Source organism: Dreissena polymorpha, chromosome 13, assembly GCF_020536995.1.
Source record: "Dreissena polymorpha isolate Duluth1 chromosome 13, UMN_Dpol_1.0, whole genome shotgun sequence".
Taxonomy (NCBI): domain Eukaryota; kingdom Metazoa; phylum Mollusca; class Bivalvia; order Myida; family Dreissenidae; genus Dreissena; species Dreissena polymorpha.
Window position 1 is genome coordinate 9502540 of NC_068367.1, and position 21495 is coordinate 9524034.

At 36.2% G+C, this 21495-nt stretch overlaps 1 protein-coding gene across 1 annotated transcript in view; it reads left to right on the forward strand.

Annotated features, from left to right (window-relative positions):
* The window catches only part of LOC127855932 (sialidase-like), a 31947-nt gene extending 12832 nt beyond the window's left edge, over window positions 1-19115 (forward strand). Inside the window, exons 10-14 of the mRNA XM_052391848.1 lie at window positions 1006-1101; window positions 3383-3708; window positions 6637-6705; window positions 14701-14754; window positions 17358-19115. Coding sequence (XP_052247808.1) covers window positions 1006-1101; window positions 3383-3708; window positions 6637-6705; window positions 14701-14754; window positions 17358-17369 — 557 coding nt within the window. The 3' untranslated portion in view covers window positions 17370-19115. The remainder of the gene's footprint in view (window positions 1-1005; window positions 1102-3382; window positions 3709-6636; window positions 6706-14700; window positions 14755-17357) is intronic.
* Window positions 19116-21495: the final 2380 nt, after the last annotated feature.

Genomic DNA, 21495 nt, shown 5'->3' on the forward strand with positions numbered 1-21495 from the left:
TACGCCGCGGCAACCTTATATTTCTTCATTTAGTAGGCTTACCATAACAGCTTAACAATATTTATATGATAATGCCTACCACAATCTTCACAACACTCAAGTACTAAATATATAAAAATCAAAGCGCTGAAAGCACTGAAGTTGTTTGCTGTTATCGCCCTTGATTAGCTTGTGCTCATTGCACAGGCTAATCAGTGTGCGTAGGCTAATCTTATTTGACATGCATTAAGCCCAGTTTTCCCTGAAAGCAGCCAATATGTACAGATTTCAATTTCACTAGACTGGCCAATGTCGTCTGACAAGCTGGTAAATACACACTGCAGTAAAGTAGAGCAGACACTCCTAAGCATTCGTTGTCTGCAGTGCAGACAGGCAGCAGTAATCGTTCCTAGCATAGTGAATAACTGTCCTAAGCATACTCAAGCAAGCTTTAATAAACACATTGATTTGCAAAACATGCTCTGTAAATTTAGTGGGCCGCTATGCGACCAACTAATCATGCAGTGTATTTACCTGTTCTCAATGATACCCAGTACATTATTTTTGCTTGTGAAGATTTTGTATAATAAGTAAGAGCAAGCAATATTTTCTAGATGTATCGCACAAAGTAGTGTAGTTATACCTTTTAAGTACAAATACCAGTTACAGTAAAATTGCAATCAAATTGACTGTCTAAAATATTTCCATATTGGCATCTTTTAAATTTACAAATTTAAAGAGTGAAACATTTAATATAAAAATAAGTACATAATGCACTTTGTGTTTTGGTCTCAATGTCCCTTATCAGTGAATAATTAGCTTATCTGAATAAACCAGCTAGCTATATCAAATTAATGAAACCTCTTATAATTGTATTATGTTAATAAAGGTCCTATAGTTGGTACCTTCTTAGTTTTCAAACCTAATTCAACTTATATTCACCCAGACATTAACCCTTGCTTATTGATAAAATATAAAACTACTTATTTTATTTTATTTTAAAAACTTGCTAACTTTTATTTACAGCTGTAACAAACGGCAGAGGCAAAAAGAGGGGTACGGGGGGGACTCGGGGTGCCCGCGAGCCAAAGAGGGCCAGAGTTGGCGAGGCACCCGACCAGCGTATGTGTATTTTGTTTAGGTGTTGATAATTAAAACATACATGTAGGCCTCAAGGTTCAACCATTTCATACATAGATTGTCTAGTAGCAGAACATATCACTATAACTCTTTCAGTGCTGGAACAGAATTTTGAAGGCCTTTGCAAACAGTTTGGATCCAGATGAGACACCACAGAACGTGGCGTCTCATCAGGATCCAAACTGTTTGCTATTCTGATAGTGGTCTTTGAATAAAAGTGAAGAAAATGATGATGTGAGAAATTCAGCAGACACATATTTAGCAGACGACAAATATCCCAGCATGCAAAGGGTTAAGGTCCCTACCATAAATACTCAGTCATACATCCTTCCGTTTAAAGCGAGATTATACGATTTTTATATGTGTTGAATTGTAATATATTTAAACAAATATATAATAATAACACGTAATATGCAAGAAAAATAATACATTTGAGACGAATTTCATAAAATGCAGCAAAGACAAATTTGCACCCCGAGCCTATTGTGACGAAGATAATTCGTACATATTTTCCTACAATAACCGATGCATTCGTCTTTTTAGTAAGTGTTCGTGTGTGGTATGAATCGATATCGCTGCAGGAATTTCAAATGAACTAAATTTAGATTCACATCGTACATGCATGATTTACATGCTGGCGAATTCCGCTGTACAGCCTTTTTTGATTTCAGAATTAAATATCTGTCTTATTTCGCATTTTTCGACTCGTGTCCTTCTGAACTTTAATGTTATTTTATATTGAGATATATATATAATAATTTTTTTACACATTTTATATTAATAAATATTTGACAAAATCGTATATACCCGCTTTAAAACTAAGGTCGCAAATGGCACTCAATGATACTAATAATCCAACAAAATTGTCCTTGAGATTTTGTTGACATATTTTTTTTATAAAATATGTATGAGGTTGGTCTTAGTTATAACTTCTCAGCCGTGCTTTAAGTAGTTAAGATAACCAATGAAGGCTGAACATTCTAAAGATGCGTATGCAATACATGTATGTGTCAATTGGGACATTGTATTCATCTAATAGTCATAGTTTTGGTAAGAAAGATGTGATTTCATCTAATAGTCATAGTTGTTGTAAGAAAGATATGTGTATTCAATTGGGACATTGTATTTATCTTATAGTCATAGTTTTGGTAAGAAAGATGTGATTTCATCTAATAGTCGCATTTGTTGTAAGAAAGATATGTGTATTCATCTAATAGTCTTGTAAGAAAGATATGTGTATTCATCTAACAGTGATAGTTGTGGTGAGAAAGATATGTGGTTTCATCTTATAGTCATAGTTGTAGTAAGAAAGATATGTGAATTAATCATCTAATAGTCAGTTGTTGTAAGAAAGATATGTGGTTTCATCTAACAGTGATAGTTGTGGTAAGAAAGATATATGTTTCATCTTATAGAGTCATAGTTATAGTAAGAAAGACATGTGAATTCATCTAATAGTCATAGTTGTTGTAAGAAAGATATGTGTATTCATCTAACAGTGATAGTTGTGGTAAAAAAGATACGTGTTTTCATCTAATAGTCATAGGGGTAGTAAGAAAGGTATTTGTATTCATCTAATAGTCATAGTTGTTATACAACAGATGCGTATTCATCTTACAGTGATAGTTGTGGTAAGAAAGATATGTGTATTTGTTTAACTATCACAGATGTGACAAAAAAGGCATTTGCTTTTGTGTGACAATAGCACTTGTAGCAGGATTTGAATGTGTATTTGACTTAATATTATAGTTGTGACAGGAAGATATGTTTATTCATCCAACATTCATAATTTAAAAAAGAGGTTTTTGCGATAGTCTCACAGTTTAGATAAAAGGAAGGTAGTGTATTTTTATGACAGTTATAGTTGTTTGCAAAAAAGTATGTCTATTTGTCTGATAAGTTTGTGTATATGTTTGTTAATCAAAGTATGAATACTATTCATAATTGAGGTAGGAAGTATGTGTATGTGATAGCTATGAAGTGATCAGAAGATATTTATGTAGTTCACAGGCAAGGTTGTAATAAGTATTCTGTGTGTATGTGTCACAGCAGTAATAGAACGGTGGCGATACAGTTATGTGTCTGATAGTCAAAGTGGTAAGCAGATTGCTGGTATGCATAAATTCATGTGGCTTGTAATATTGGTGAAGAGGAGTATTTACCAGTATGTAACAAGTATGTGTATGAATTTACTACATTCTGTTATTTACACTCTATAATGCAACTATTGTGCAACTGTTTTAATTTGTTTGTGCCTTACCAGCCGCCCCAGACACGCCAGCCACCCCAGACACGCCAGCGGCCCCAGGCACTCCAGCCTCCCCAGACACGCCAGCCGCCCCAGACACGCCAGCCGCCCCAGACACGTCAGCCGCCCCAGACACGCCAGCTGCCCCAGGCACGCCAGCCGCCCCAGACACGCAAGCTGCCCCAGACACGCAAGCCGCCCCAGGCAATGCAGCCTCCCCAGGCACTACAGCCCCACCAGAAGTTACCCTGCCTACCCTGGAGGAAGCGCTGACCAGGGCCCAGGCGCAGGCAAAGGAAGCAAATAAGTGGAGGCATAGTTTTGACGCAATTCAAAGCCTGGTATGTTTATTGAGGGCTTAATTTTAATAATAATAAGGTAGTTATCACTTTAATTGTCATATAAAATGATAAATTTTATCAATAGTTAGCTGTGCATGACTTATATATTCTTGTTCTAGTCTTCACTATTTCCTACGGGTATGAATGACCTAATTAATATTGATGATGTAAGAACCAAAACAGGAAAAAACCCTTGGCTCTCAAGACTTCATAAGGTCAGGGGGGGGGGGGGACATTAACCTCCCCAGATAGCTCATAAACCCGTACCTGTTTAGTTTGCATCATTGTTTATAGCTGAGAGACTTCTTTCATCCGTGGTTACAATGATTTAATTTGCTCTAAAATGTGGAGAAAGTTAAATTTTATATTCCACTTACATAAGATTTTTTATTAGCTCCTCTGGCCAGAGGCCAGCGGGGCTTATGTCATGGTCCTGTGTCCGTTGTGCGTTTGTGTGTCCGTTCGTCCGTGCGTTAACTTTTTCTTTAAACATCTTTTTCTCCTAAACTACAAGTCCAATTCTGATAAAACTTCTCACAAATGTTTCTGGGGTGATCCTCTTTCAAATTTGATCAAATTATGCCCGTGGTCATATTTAACCCCGCTCGGGGGGTCAATAAATTGAACGTATGCTTATATAAAGCCTATTGTGTGCAAACTTTAAAAATCTGCTTGTCCATAACCATTGGGCCTAGTGCTACCACATTTGTTATGTAGTGACATTTAATAGTTCTCTACTTTGTTTGTTCAAATTATGCCCCTGGGGTCAAATTTGACCCTGCCCCGGGGGGTCAAAAAAATGAACACAATTTTGCTTATATAAAGCCTATTTTGTGCAAACTTTAAAAATCTTTTTGTCCATAACCCTAGGGCCTAGGGCTACCATATTCGGTATGTAGTGACATCTAATAGTTCTCTACTTAATTTGTTCATATTATGCCCCTGGGGTCAAATTTGACCCTGCCCCGGGGGTCACAAAAATGAACATACGCTTAAATAAGGCCTATTTTGTGTAAACTTTAAAAATCTGCTCGTCCATAATAGTATGAATTAGGGCTACCAAATTTGATATGTAGTGATATTTAATAGTCCGGAACCAAGTTTGTTCAAATTAAGCCCCTGGGATGAAATTTGAATGTTCCACAGGGGTCACAAAATTGAACATGTGCTTATATTGGGCCTATTTTGTGCAAACTTTAAAAATCTTTCTGTCCATAACCATTCGGCCTATTTCTACCAAATTTGGTAGAAATGTATTAAAATCTTTAAGTTCGCTACCAAGTTTTTTCAATTTATGCACATGGGGTCAAATTTGCCCCTGCCCCTGGGGGGGGGGGGGGGTCACAAAAATGAACATTTGCTTTAATAAGGCATTTTGTGCAAACTTTAAAAATCTTCTTGTTCATAATAATAGAGCCTAGGGCTACTAAATTTGGTGTGTAGTGACATCTAATAGTCCTACCAAATTTGTTTAAATTATTCCCCTGGGCTCAAATTTGACCCTGCCCTGGGGGTCCAAAACTGTACATATGCTTATATAACGCCTCTTTTGTGCAACTTTAAAAATCTTCCAGTCCATAACCATTGGGCCTAGGGCTACCAAATTTGGTATGTAGTGACATCTTATGGTTCTCTACCAAGTTTGTTCAAATGTGTGTTGTTCTGAGAAAACTGGGCTTAATGCTTGTGCGTAAAGTGCCGTCCCAGATTAGCCTGTGCAGTCTGCGCAGCCTAATCAGGGACGACACTTTCCGCTTTTATGTTATTTTTAGTTTGAAGGAAGTCCCTTCTTACCGAAAATCAAGTTTAAGCGGAAAGTGTCTGTGGGGACTGCACAGGCTAATCTGGGACGACACTTTACGCACACGAATTAAGCCCAGTTTTGTCAGAACAAGACACAAATTATGCCCCTGGGGTCAAATATATCCCTTGGAGGCTCCCAAAAAGTTGTTCAAGAAAATTTGAATCGTCAAAAATCATGGCCACAGGAAGTCATTGAACTTTGCATGTTTATGCGTTTTTGCTATTTATTTCATTATGGGATGAATAAACTATTTTCTTCTCAAACTAAAAGTTTATCAAAGTACACTCAGGATAACTTCTACCATTTGTAGAACATGCGTAGATTTGATCTTCAGCATCTAAAAATATGAACGACAATATCTTTTGGAGAGATAAATGTACCTACGTTATAAGCAAAGGACCTGTGCGACAATTCCCGGGCTTTTTAGTCTGTTTAGTTAACACCGTAGTAATGTTTTCCATAAATAAAAATGCTCACCCTTCCAACTTTATGCGCCCAGTGGGACAAGGGATAGAAAGAGAAAGTCACATGCTTGAGTACATTTCAACTCATGCGCATTGCACGCTTTTTTCGCATAAAAAAATAGTGGAGTGATACAGGGCCATCATGGCCCTCTTGTTTGAAGAAAGTCTATTCTTAGCAAAAATTCAGTTTGGGCGGAAAGTGCCAACCTGCACAGGCTTACCTAGGACAAAACTGTATGCACATGCATTAAACCCCCTGTTCACAGAGCATGATCTGGAAGATTTGACAAACAAACGAGAGACATTAACCTATGCTCATGTGAGCTAAAGGCATTATCGGAGTTTGTTTAGAACACTCTTCCAGAGATGTTTAATATGAATTTTCCCTTGTCTGGCTGTCCCTTTGTTAAATTTATTTGTCATGCACCACTCAAAAAGTATTGATGCAAAAATGATGGAACTTTATATTAGGAGTAAAGGCCCTTTTAAGCGAAAAATAAAATTTTAGTAGAACTAAAGATCTTTTGCGTAAGCCATGATACTTAACAGACATATTAACCAGCATGTGATTTTTGGGTTTCTGGCTTTTAAGTCTTTTTTTAAGTGACTGCATGGTGTTCCAGACAGATGTGAAATATAGGGGCATTTATGTTATTTCAGTTTATTAATACAATCAAAGAAGTGGGTGGCTTTGTCAGAGAAGTGAAACAGGGAGCAACAATATGTGAGGTATAAATTTTTTTGATATTTTTTAATATACCAGCAATTCCTTGTTCCTGAGGAAGACAAGGTGACAACCAATGCACACTGTATTGTTCAAAATTGATATCATTAGAAACAAAACCTTTTTCATAGCGTTTTATCCTTCATTTGTATCCACAGTACTTGGATGATACACTTAAATAAACCTTACAGAATTTATTGTGACTGTAATATTGATGACAGCATAATAGCAAGTTTGTCTGTATTGTTACACACCTCCCCAATCAACAAACATCTGGATCATGCAATATTAACTTATTCTTAAGCAATCTTTGCAAGATGAGCGACCTTGAGCAAGATTTCATTGCAACAATATTTCATATGATTGTATTGATTTGACAATCAATGTACTGGTTGTCTATATTAGCACTAGGTTAAGCAAAATAGTCACCAATTTAACCCATTTATGCCTAGCGTCCTGAAAAAAGGACATTGCAAACAGCGTAGACTCAGATGAGACGCCGCATAATGCCGCGTCTCATCAGGGTCTACACTGTTTGCTTAAACGAAATTCTGTAAGAAATATTCTAAAAATAGAAATAAATATACCAGACATCCCTAATTTTGGAAATAAATCGATCCAATTTAGAAGGATGGGAGAGTTCACCAGGCATAAATGGGTTAATCAGTACATAAATTAACCCATTACCACTTAGATTGTTACATATTTGTATGTGTTTGTAGTCCTTTAGAAAGTTCAATTTATTTAAAGACCTTTCTTACTAGATTCAAGTTTTAAAAGCCTCATTTCAAAATCCTAGATACTGGTGAGTAACAGACAGCATAAAACTTGAACAGACTGCGAGTAGCTTAAAGGCTGTTCTGGTTTTATCTTGTTTGCACATGATGATTACCATTTTAACTAAGCTTCTGAGTGGGAAAGGGTTAATGATCCGAGGAACTACATTTTCAATTTATTACTGGCTTGAAATACATGGTTTGTTTCATGTTGAATGTGCAGTTTTTTGTAAGGCCACTCCAAAGTGATTTTTTGGTCTACTGATTTTTATGCTCCCCAAAAATTTTCAGGGGGCACATAGTTGCCACTTTGAAGTTCCTTACTTCGTTACTTCCTCCCTTCTGTCACACTTTTCTTACAGTTTCTCATAGCACCTTCAATATTTTACCAATCTCTTACATATTTGGAATCAAGGTACATTGCATGGACCTCTTTCTTTTGCTGAGGTTTGAGGTCATTGGGGTTAAGGTCAAGGTCACTGAGGCTAATAATAGATTTTTCTGTCACAATTTTGGTACAGTTTCTCATAGTGATTTCAATATTTTTCCAATCTCTTACATATTGGGCATGTAGGTACCTTTCATGGACCTCTACCTTTTGCTGAGGTTTGAGGTCATTGGGGTTAAGGTCAAGGTCACCGAGGCTAATAATAGATTTTTTCTGTCACAATTTTGTTACAGTTTCTCAAAGTGATTTCAATATTTTTCCAATCTCTTACATATTGGGCATGTAGGTACCTTTCATGGACCTCTACCTTTTGATGAGGTTTGAGGTCGCTGGTGTCAAGGCCAAGGTCACCGAGGCTAATAATAGATTTTTCAGTCACAATTTTGTTACAGTTTCTCATAGTGACTTCAATTTTTTACTGTTCTCTTAAATATTTGGCATGTAGGAACCTTGCATGGACCTATACCTTTTGATGAGGTTTGAGGTCACTGGGGTAAAGTTCAAGGTCACCGAGGCTTAAAATAGATTTTTCAGTCAAAATTTTACAGTTTCTCATAGCGCCTTCAATATTTTATCAATCTCTTAAATATTTTGCATGTAGGTGCCTTGCATGGACCTCTTACCTTTTGATGTTGTTTAAGGTCACTGGGGTCAAGGTCACTAAGGCTAATAATAGTTTTTTCTGTCACAATTTTGTTACAGTTTCTCATAGCATTTTCAATATTTTTACAATCTCTTACATATTTGGCATGTAGGTATCTGTCATGGACCTCTACCTTTTGATGTGTGAGGTCACTGGTGTCAAGGTTAAGGTCACCGAGGCTAAAAATAGATTTTTCCCTCACAAGTTTGTTACAGTTTCTCATAGCGCCTTCAATATTTTTACAGCTCTCTGAAATATTTGGCATGTAGGTACCTTGCATGGACATCTACCTTTTGATGAGGTTTGAGGTCACTGGGGTCAAGGTCAACAAGGCTAATAATAGATTTTTGTCTGTTTATTTACACACAGATTGACAAAGCGCATCATCGGGGAGCATCAATCAGTTTCACTGATATTCTTGTTTTGAAAAAGTTGAAGTGAAAAGTGTCAAGTGAAAAAAATAACTGAAAACAGGATAATTCTCGAGCAAATGAAGAGCGAAGAACAAAAATAAATATCACATTTTGATAGAAAAATATAGCATTATCAAGAGATACAGGTTAAAACAGCTATATTTTACATTCAAATCAATTTTTATGCAAAGAATATATAGCGACCTCATATTTATAGTAGAAAGTTGCATATGACCTTTGACCAGGAAATATACATGTAACCATATCACTGAAATTAGGGACATATGTCTACCTACTGCTGCTTATATTTGTTTGAAGTTTTAAACAGTGAAAGCTGTGAAAAGCTATACCATGTTGAAAGGCATGAAAACAAAAACCATGTTGCAATAGCACTTGAACACCCCTCGAAACCCGATGTGCTGTGAAAAGTTGGATGTGCTAGAAGAAGTTGCCGATATATTTCTATGAATTAAGGTAGGGTAAGTAAATCCAGTTCTATAATTGTTTAAAGGCATTTTTGAATTAAAATATATTTTGGTGAATGCAAAGTAGGTATTGCCATGTATGTAAGAAAAATCCTGGTTATTAATATTTAGGATTTATTGAAATATGGCTATTTAAAGATGACGATGCAGGGATTTGTCCCATATTAAGCACTTTATTTACAAATTTCTTTAAAGGTATGCCTGTGAAAAAGTCTTTGCACCGACAATTAAATTAACGAATGTCCCCAAGTAACATATTTGCCAGGGCTTCTTAAAAAATTCGTTTTGGTGGAAAAATTTGACTTCACATTCAACATGTTGATGAAAAAATGATATGACATGGTGCTGTACAAAGATGTCGAGATATAACATGAGTGCAATTCATTTATAAACTTAAAAGCTCACTATTACAGCTGATTTATGCCCACTCTGATACATTGTAGATCATTTTCATTGAACTTTGAGGTTTTATAATTATATCCGTTCTGCTAAGTTAATTTCCAGCTTATTTGTATATTTTTTTATTGTTTGAAAGTCATTGTAAATGTAAAGCAATTGATTCATACAGGTAAAAATATACATCCTGTAGGCAATCTAAACATTTATAATATTTTCTGCATATAGTTCCAATTATGCGTAGACTTACATAAATGTGAACTAAATTTTGATCTATGATTCATGACTTCCTAATCCATAAATCCTGAATATTGTTAACCAGGATTTTTCTAACATACATGGTAAAAGCTCCTTTGCATACACCAAAATATATTTTGATTCAAAAATGCCTTTAAACAATTAAAGAACTGTATTTACTTAACCTACCGAAATTCATCGAAATATATCGGTAACTTCTCCTAGCACATCCAACTTCTCACAGCATATTGGGTTTACAGGGATGTTGAAGAGGGGCAATCATCAAAATGATAATGACAGACAGTCGGACAAAGGACATTGTTGCTACCTTATTACAAAAGGGGCATATCAATGGCTAGTACAGTATTGTATTTTTCTGAAATAAATTTATACATTACAAAGAACTTATTTGATGTTTCTGAAATACACGGACCTAGCTGTTAAACATGCTTCGTCAATCATGTATTTTAAAAATACAAAACATTGTCTTTGTGAAAGTTTTAGAACCAGCATTTTTTGTTTGGTTAAAATTTTGTTATAGGAAACATTTGCCTACATATAGGGAAATACCGTCCATATGCCCATTTAATAAATAAAAAGTATAAACATTCTTAAGTCATGTTTCCGGATGCTGTTTGAAATTGATCAGGCTTCAACGGTATCTGTTGATAGTTGCATTTTTGAACATAAGCAAACACATTCAAATAAGTCACAGAACATAGATGTGTTTATTTTTTAGCTCATCTATTTTTTGAAAAAAAATTATGAGCTATTGTAATCACCTTGGCGTCTGCGTCGGCGTCGGCGTCCGGTTAAGTTTTGCGTTTAGGTCCATTTTTCTCAGAAAGTATCAATGCTGTTGCATTCAAACTTGGTACACTTACTTACTATCATGAGGGGACTGGGCAGGCAAAGTTAGATAACTCTGGCGTGCATTTTGACTGAATTATGTGCCCTTTTTATACTTAGAAAATTGAAAATTTTGGTTAAGTTTTGCGTTAAGGTCCACTTTTTTCAGAAAGAATCAATGCTATTGCATTCAAACTTGGTACACTTACTTACTATCATGAGCGGACTGGGCAGGCAAAGTTAGATAACTCTGTGCGTGCATTTTGACAGAATTATGTGCCCTTTTTATACTTAGAAAATTGAAAATTTTGGTTAAGTTTTGTGTTTAGGTCCATTTTATTCCTTAAGTATCAAAGCTATTGCTTTCATACTTGAAACACTTACTAACTATCATAAGGGGACTGTGCAGGCAAAGTAATGTAACTCTGACTGGCATTTTGACAGAATTATGTGCCCTTTTTGTACTTAGAAAATTGAAAATTTGGTTATGTTTTGTGTTTAGGTCCACTTTATTCCTACAGTATCAAAGCTATTGCTTTCATACTTGCAACACTTATTAACTATCGTAAGGGGACTGTGCAGGCAAAGTAATGAAACTCTGACTGGCATTTGGACGGAATTATGGGCCCTTTATACTTAGATAATTGAAAGTTTGGTTAAGTTTTGTGTTTTGGTCCACTTTACCCCTAACGTATCATAGATATTGCTTTCATACTTGGAACACTCGCAAACTGTCATAAGGGTACAGTAAAAGGACAAGTTGCATAACTCTGGATGTCTTTTTTACGGAATTATGGCCCTTTTTTGACTTAGTAACTTTGAATATATGGTTAAATTTTGTGTTTCGATCCACTTTACTTCTTAAGTATCAAGGCTTTTGCTTTCAAACTTCAAATACTTTCATGCTATCATGAGGTTACTGTACCTGGCAAGTTGAATTTTACCTTGACCTTTGAATGACCTTGACTCTCAAGGTCAAATTATTAAATATTGCTAAAATTGCCATAACTTCTTTATTTATGATTAGATTTGATTGATACTTTCACAAAACTACTCTTACCTGACATACCACAATAGACTCCACCCAAACCATCTCCCATGCCCCCCCTTCCCCCCCCCCCCCCCCCCGAATCCCCCCCCCCCTATTTTTTTTTTTTTTTTTTTTTTCCCCACGCTTTTTGAAAAAAAGGTGGGGATATTGTGGTGATCTCCGCCGTCCGTCCGTCCGTCTGTCCGTCCGTCCTGGCCACTATCTCCTCCTACACTAAAAGCACTAGAACCTTGAAATTTACACACATGGTAGCTATGAGCATATGTGCGACCCTGCACTATTTGGAATTTTGATCTGACCCCTGGGTCAAAAGTTATAGGGGTTGGGGTGGGGCCGCGTCAGAAATTATCACTCATTTTTTTAGGTTATTTTACATTTACTTCTTTATTTCTACACCGATTCACTTCAAATTGATACTGGACCTCACCTATGACAATACGGTCAATCTCAACCATGCATGGCCCCATTCCCAACCCTGGGGCGCCCCGCCCACATAGGCCACACCCACCAAAAATTTCCATTTACTATAATTTTTTCATTTCTACACGGATTCACTTCAAATTGATACTGAACTTTTGTTATGACATTAGGGTCAATCTCAACTATGCATGGCCCCAATCCCAACCCTGGGGCGCCCGCCCACATAGGCCACACCCACCAAAAAATTCCATTTACTATAATTTTTTTATCATTTCTACACGGATTCACTTCAAATTGATACTGAACTTCTCTTATGACATTAGGGTCAATCTCAACTATGCATGGCCCCATAACCAACCCTGGGGCCCCGCCCACATAGACCACACCCACCCAAAATTGCCTTTACTATAATTTCTTCATTTCTACACCGATTCACTTCAAATTGATATTGAACTTCTCTTATGACAATACAGTCAATCTCAACTATGCATGGCCCCATTACCAACCCTGGGGCGCCCCGCCCACATAGACCACACCCACCCAAAATTGCCTTTTACTATAATTTCTTCATTTCTACACCGATTCACTTCAAATTGATACTGAACCTCTCTTATGACAATACGGTCAATCTCAACTATGCATGGCACAATTACCAACCCTGGGGCGCCCTGCCCACATATGTCACACCCACCCAAAATTGCCTTTTACTATAACTTCTTCATTTCTACACCAATTCACTTCTAATTGATGATGAACTTCTGTTATGACAATACGGTCAATCTCAGCTATGCATGGCCCCATTACCAACCCTGGGGCACACCTAGGTCAAACATTCGGCGTGGGGATACGCGTCGGCCTCTGCCGCGCCATTTCTAGTTTTTTTTAAGATCATCTCACAAATGACCACCACACCCTCACACTATACCCCCCCCCCCCCCCCACCTCACCCCCCTCCCCAATTTTTTTTTTAACGGTTAAAGAACAAAACTATTTATTTTGAATATTTTATGTTTGAAATACCGTCCAACCATAGCACCCAAGAATCCCCCCCCCACCCCCCTCCCCCCACCCCCCACCCGAATCCCCCCCGTATTTATATTTTTTTTAAGATCATCTCACAAATTTCCACCACACCCTCACACTATACCCCCCCCACCTCACCCCCCCCCCCCCCAACTTTTTTTTTGAAACAGTTAAAAAACACAAATATTTATTTTTATTATTTTATGTTTGAAATACCCTCCAACCATCGCACCCAAGAATCCCCCCCCCCACCCCCCCCCCCCCCCCACCCCCCGAATTTTTTTTTCCTTGTTTTTGCATTTTTGGAACATAATGTAATAAATGTCCACACCCTCACACAATGCACCCCTCTTCACTCCACCCCTCCCTCCTTTGTGATTGAAAATGAGAGTCCCTTTACCTTTAAAAAGAAAATAGATGAGCGGTCTGCACCCGCAAGGCGGTGCTCTTGTTTAAGGGCTGGCTGCAGCAACTTTTCAATTCAATTTGTTAAAACAGTCACAACAGCGAAACGTACTGCTATTGCTGGAAGCCATTTTTGCTGGTCGTCTCGATTGAATTTTTTAGCATCTTTAGTTATCGATTTAAAAAGTTATGAAACACTATATTTGGCATTCGTATTCAGCATCCAAATTATTTCTGCTAGATAGCGTTTTTTCACAAATAAAAAAAAAGTGCTATGGTTACAGAAGGACACAAAAATGAGTGTGAGCGGTAATTTTTTTTTTTTTTTCAACAGAACAATTTGGAGTGGCCTTAGCTTATTTTACTGTAATTCCCAAAATATACTACACCATGTACTATTATTCATCTAATATAATGAATTGCTTTGGATTTACTTCATTTTAATACTTATGTTGATGACTGTTTAATAATTTAATATTTATAATAAAATTGAGTGGCTCTAACAGAAATTTCAAAAATCATTAAAAAAAGAAAGTATTTATCACGCTGTGTATTTGTGTAATTGAATCGTGGATTTTGATTGGAAGACTGTATTACTAGTTTGAAATGAATTGTTGAAGTTGCAGTCTGGCCTTTACCTTTCATAAGCTTCCAATCCACAGAATTTAAAAGTTTTTGTCAGGGAAAATTATCAACATAACATTCTACCGGTGTTGGCATGGATGGACATGTCCAGTGCTAGTTTTTACGGTTCACAGCTGCTGATTTATGAAGTAATGAAATTATCACAATACAATCAGATTTACAGTCCTAAAATGTATCTTTTTAAAGGTCTTTTTTATTTCTTATTTCAGGATGCTGGAAGCCAAATGGGGCGTTATATTGAAAGAGTTAATGAGGAGCTAAGAGTAAGTAAACTTTAATGCATTGTGGTCAATAAAATTAGTTTGAAACATATCTTTATATAAGGGTGTGGCGTTGGTTCTGTCCTACAGAAATCATTCACAGCACTTTAATAGAATGAGTTTTATATAATGTTATTCTAACATACTTTTTTGTGCAATATTTAAAATCCTATCCACATTTTATCTGCAGCTTAAAGGGATCTTTTCACGCTTTGGTAAATTGACAAAATTGAAAAAGTTGTTTCAGATTCGCAAATTTTCGTGTTAGTTATGATATTTGTGAGGAAACAGTAATACTGAACATTTACCATGCTCTAATATAGCCATTATATGCATCTTTTGACGATTATAAAACCTAAAAACTATAAAGCGTTGCAACGCGAAACGATTGAATAATTTGGAGAGTTCTGTTTTTGTCGTTAAATTTTGTATAACTTCGAAGATTGCTTATATAAGGTGTAAAATACGTCATGTATGCATACTCGGCGGAATAGCTCAGTAGGCTAAAGCGTTTTTACTTCAGGACTCTGGCAGGACTCCAGGGGTCACTGGTTCGAAACCTGCTCTGGGCAATGTTCTTTTCCTTTTTTAGCTCATCTATTTTTTGAAAAAAAATTATGAGCTATTGTCATCACCTTGGCGTCGGCGTCGGCGTCGGCGTCGGCGTCTGCGTCGGCATCGGCGTCGGCGTCCGGTTAAGTTTTGCGTTTAGGTCCACTTTTCTCAGAAAGTATCAATGCTATTGCATTCAAACTTGGTACACTTACTTACTATCATGAGGGGACTGGACAGGCAAAGTTAGATAACTCTGGCGTGCATTTTGACTGAATTATGTGCCCTTTTTATACTTAGAAAATTGACAATTTTGGTTAAGTTTTGCGTTTAGGTCCACTTTTTTCAGAAAGTATCAATGCTATTGCATTCAAACTTGGTACACTTACTTACTATCATGAGGGGACTGGGCAGGCAAAGTTAGATAACTCTGGCATGCATTTTGACAGAATTATGTGCCCTTTTTATACTTAAAAAATTGAAAATTTTGGTTAAGTTTTGTGTTTAGGTCCATTTTATTCCTTAAGTATCAAAGCTATTGCTTTCATACTTGAAACACTTACTAACTATCATAATGGGCCTGTGCAGGCAAAGTAATGTAACTCTGACTGGCATTTTGACAGAATTATGTGCCCTTTTTATACTTAGAAAATTCAAAATTTGGTTATGTTTTGTGTTTAGGTCCACTTTATTCCTACAGTATCAAAGCTATTGCTTTCATACTTGCAACCATTATTAACTATCATTAGGGGACTGTGCAGGCAAAGTTATGTAACTCTGACTGGCATTTGGACGGAATTATGGGCCCTTTATACTTAGAAAATTGAAAGTTTGGTTAAGTTTTGTGTTTTGGTCCACTTTACCCCTAAAGTATTATAGATATTGCTTTCATACTTGGAACACTCGCAAACTATCATAAGGGTACAGTAAAAGGACAAGTTGCATAACTCTGGATGTCATTTTTACGGAATTATGGCCCTTTTTTGACTTAGTAACTTTGAATATATGGTTAAATTTTGTGTTTCGATCCACTTTACTTCTTAAGTATCAAGGCTATTGCTTTCAAACTTCAAATACTTTCATGCTATCATGAGGTTACTGTACCTGGCAAGTTGAATTTTACCTTGACCTTCGAATGACCTTGACTCTTAAGGTCAAATTATTAAATTTTGCTAAAATTGCCATAACTTCTTTGTTTATGATTAGATTTGATTGATACTTTGACAAAACTACTCTTACCTGACATACCATAATAGACTCCACCCAAACCATCGCCCGTGCCCCCCCCTCCCCCCCCCCCATTTTTTTTTACGGTTAAAAAACTAAACTATTTATTTTGATTATTTTATGTTTGAAATACCGTCCAACCATCGCACCCAAGAAACACCCCCCCCCACCCCCCCACCCCCCCCTCCCCCCACCCCCCACCCGAATCCCCCCACCCCCTAAATTTTTTTTTTTTTTTTTTTTTTTTTAAGATCATCTCACAAATTACCACCACACCCTCACACTATACCCCCCCCCCCCCCCCCCCCCCTCACCCCCCCCCCCAATTTATGTTTTTTGAAACGGTTACAAAACACAAATATTTATTTTTATTATTTTATGTTTGAAATACCGTCCAACCATCGCACCCAAGAATCCCCACCCCCCCCCCCACCCACCCCCCCACCCCCCCCCCCCTCCCCGATTTTTTTTCCTTTTTTTCGCATTTTTGGAAGATAATGTAATAAATGTCCACACCCCCACACAATGCACCCCTCTTCTATCCACCCCTCCCTCCTTTGTGATTGAAAATGATAGTCCCTTCACCTTTAAAAAGAAAATAGATGAGCGGTCTGCACCCGCAAGGCGGTGCTCTTGTTAATTTTTTTTCTTGATTTTTTACTGGCGCTTTTACGATCTAATGTTTACATTTATCAATATAAAGCATTTAATGAATAAGTTAAAAAATGCCAAAATCTGTGAAAAGGCCCCTTTAAAGGCAACTCTTTAGCTCATTAAGCAGAAATAATTCCTCATTATATTTGTTGATGAACAATATATATTTTCAGATGGTGCAATAGATGATCTCATCCCTGAAGTAGCTGAATGACACCATGGGAAGTAACTTCTGCTGAAGTAGCTGAATGACACCATGGGAAGTAACTTCTATTGAAGTAGCTGAATGACACCATGGGAAGTAACTTCTGCTGAAGTAGCTGAATGACACCATGGGAAGTAACTTCTATTGAAGTAGCTGAATGACACCATGGGAAGTAACTTCTGCTGAAGTAGCTGAATGACACCATGGGAAGTAACTTCTGCTGAAGTAGCTGAATGACACCATGGGAAGTAACTTCTGAAAAAAAAAAAGGTAATTAACCAAGTATAATCCTTACACATAAAATAGTGATATTTGTAGTTGACATTTTAAATAACTAATTATGCTATGGTTCAAAACAATTCTATTCACTATGATCCCAGGATTCCCTTCCCAGGGCTAACAGAGTTACACAGAGTTACACTAAATTTTCATGATTGATAGGAAGTATGACATATAGTATCTGACTTAAGTCTGTGTTTAGAGCCAAATAAGATTGACTCATTCTTACCTAAATGAAGTGATAATTTATTATCAACTAGCCATTGACTAACAAGACGCAAGTCTTCTTTAAGGGCATGTTCAATGTCAGACTTACATTTACCTTAAACTAAAATTCCTGAGTCATCTGCATATAATAATAACTTGTTTTTTACAGATATATTTTTTTTTTAATGGGAACACTGAATTTTTTAATATAACATGTTTCTTTATTTTAGCAGTTGCAATTATTAATCAGTGGGTTTTATACGGAGGCTAATTACTTATGGTTGTGATAGGCAAAGTGGATTATTTTTTACAAGATTATAGGAATTGTGAATGTCTTCATTAAAATGTTTTGTTTTTTCTTTAAATTAATAGAATTCATGGTTTGACCGTTTTAGTTTTCATTGTGTGAATGGATTTCTGTTTCTGGCATTGGACCTAGAAATAAACTCTATTATAAAAACTCTATAATAACCATTAACAGAGTTTTTTAACAGAACGCAGTGGAATAGTGAGAAACAGTCGGATAGTTGGCTGATTTTTAGTTTGTGAGTCTACCTACATGACTAACAGATTTAAGTGTGAGTTTTAATCTGGTCAATAAATTGTCCGCAAAGTTACTGGCCTTGGAAAGTTTTCATTTTCCAAAGGTTTTTAACAAAATTCTTTTAAATAATCTGATGATTTTTGGTATATGAATCAACCTTCATGACTTACGGATGAAGTTTCAGTTCCACTCTGGCCCATTTTGTTTCGGAAAGTTATGGGGCTTGGGCTAACATTTTCTCTATATTATAGTGTATTGTTTTGTTCTTGTCTTGGACTTCTCTTAAATAGCTGCTATGCAGCTTCAAAGAGGGTGATTTTGCTTCACAATCACAGGTCTTGTTGGAATTGTATCGTTCTCAAAAAATAAAATAAAAATGAGTTTAAGGTTATTCTGATGTTCTCTTGCATCAAGTAAGTTTCCATAGTGGCTGTAAGTTTTTGATTTAGGCGCTAAAAACAATAATTGGCATGAACATTAACCGTTACTTATACAATCTATGTTTATGTCTTCATGTAAATACTTGAATGCACACGAAGTTAAGAACATAGTGTAAGTATTGCTCAAGTTGGTGGAATATACTGTTGTATTATTTAAAACATTCTTTTTGGAATATGTACTTTACTGAAAACTTGATATAAACAAGGTGTACTTATTGAATTGAATGGAATATACTTAACTGTGGTGGTGAATTTTTTGGTGTGTTTGTTGCCACAATCTGTTTGAATTTCCCAGCTAAAAAGGCATGTATTTTCACATGTATAATGCATATCTTAGTTGGGAGAGCTTTCTTTTACTTAATACGGACAAAAAGTGACAAAACAATGTTAAAAGCATTTGTGTTTATGTTTGCAAGTTTTTTCAGTGAAAGTATTTAAACACGGTATATATGTTGTTTTTCCCAAGACATCACAGACCTTTTGTGTTCATAGAAATTTCATGTATACAATTATTACATTGTTTATTTCAAATGATTTCAAATCGCTGTTTAGAAGGTATTTGGTTCTTATAATATTCATTGGAAATGACGTCTGCAAAGTTTTGCTTATGAGCATCACCCTCTGAAAAAGGTTGTTTAACCCATTGCATGCTGGGGTATTTGTCATAGTGCTAAATTGGTGTCTGCTGAATTTCTAATCATCATTTTCTTCACATTTTTCAAAGACCACTAAGAATAGCAAACAGTTTTGATCAAAATCAGACGCCACGTTTTTGGGCGTCTGATCTTGATCCAAACTGTTTGCAAAGACCTTTAAAATTCGGTTCCAGCGCTCTAAGAGTAAATGCATGTGCATAAAGTATCATTCTGGATTAGTCTGTTCAGGTTTTATGCTGTTTGCTGCTCATCAGTATCGAACGGTTAAAAATGAATCCTTTAAAACTTGAATATAGTAAGAAAGGTCTCCAATTAAATTTAACTGTCAAATACGCTTCTAAGTGGTAAAGGGTTTATGCTTGTCTTTGGTGGTTACTGTGCGAATACTTGTAGATAGCATCCATGTAATGGACATCTTCAAGCCTTCAAGACATTTCAAGCATAAAATGAGTTGCATTCAAAGCTTTATAGTTTCAGTAAAGATGAACAAGTTTAATTAGCTACGGTATTAAATACCATCGTTTACTATACGGTTTTTGTATCACCTAAAAATTATAAAAGAAGTAAAGAATTTAAACAGATTACTGTTGGCAGCATTGGAGATGAATTCTCATTCTGTTCATGAAAACTTATTTTTTATTAATTTTTAGCTAGACTATTTTGGAAGAAAACCCGTGGTATTGTCATAGCCAGCAAGTCATCCGCCATCCGTGTCATGCTAAAACCTTTACATTGGCACTAAAATGAAAGTGCTTCCACCTTCAACTAAAAAACTTCATATGTAGATGCACCTTGATTTGTTTTACACGCCACACCCATTTTTGGGTCAAAGGTCAAGGTCACTGTGACCTCTAAAAAAAAATATTCTGACGAGCTTTAATTTGTTAAAATCTGCACCCGCAGCCAAGCCTTGGTTCCCGTTATGCGGTGCTCTTGTTTTTATAATTCCTGGAGGTGTTACAAGGCATAAAGAGAGGGTTAAGTTTTTGCAGTATAGCTGCTGTGATCTACTATGAGTTATGCCTCTTGTTATAAACATAAATTTCAAATTCAGCTTTAAACACTTATTTGAGGAGTTATGTGCAATTAGTTGTGTTGGAAAGACATAGTCATCATCATCATCATCCATCATCATCATCCATCATCAATCATCCATCATCACCATCATCCATCATCATCATCCATCATCATCATCCATCATCAATCATCCATCATCATCCATCATCACCATCATCCATCATTATCATCCATCATTATCATCATCATCATCAATCATCATCATCATCAATCATCATCCATCATCACCAATCATCATCCATCACCAATAATCATCACCAATCATCATCATCATCATCATCATCAGTCATCCTTATCAAGAATCATCATCAGTCATCATCATCAATCATCATCAATGATCATCCATCATCATCCTCATTCTTAGTTGTATCGGTGATTAATTACTAAATATTGTTCATTCTGAACTTATATAATATTGTTTTAGTTTTTGTTCAAAAAGCTATAAAATGCAAACAGTCTGCCATCCAAATAGAACTAAGTGTTTTAACAACTTAGCTATCAATTTTGTTGATTAAGCATGTTTAGCATTATATATAGGATCTGGCACGAATTTCCTGGACTAGTTTAATAAAATATGGTATGATATGACAACGAGTGTCAGATCTTTTTTATCACATGCTTTAAAATGATCAAATTAAGTAAATATTTACGCAAACATAATGATAAATCCCGAATGTTGTTTACATTTTGTGACATCATTTGACGCATGGCAGCAAAATAACAGAATGTGAGTATAGCATGTGATAAAATTCAATATGGCATTGATTACTATGTTATAACATCACCTTGGTCTAGCAAATCTGGGTGGTCTCTTGGGTTGAGTACACAGTCATCACATGCAATGATATGTGCTTGCATTGTAATGAGAATGGTATTGATAATTCAAGTCATATATATATATAT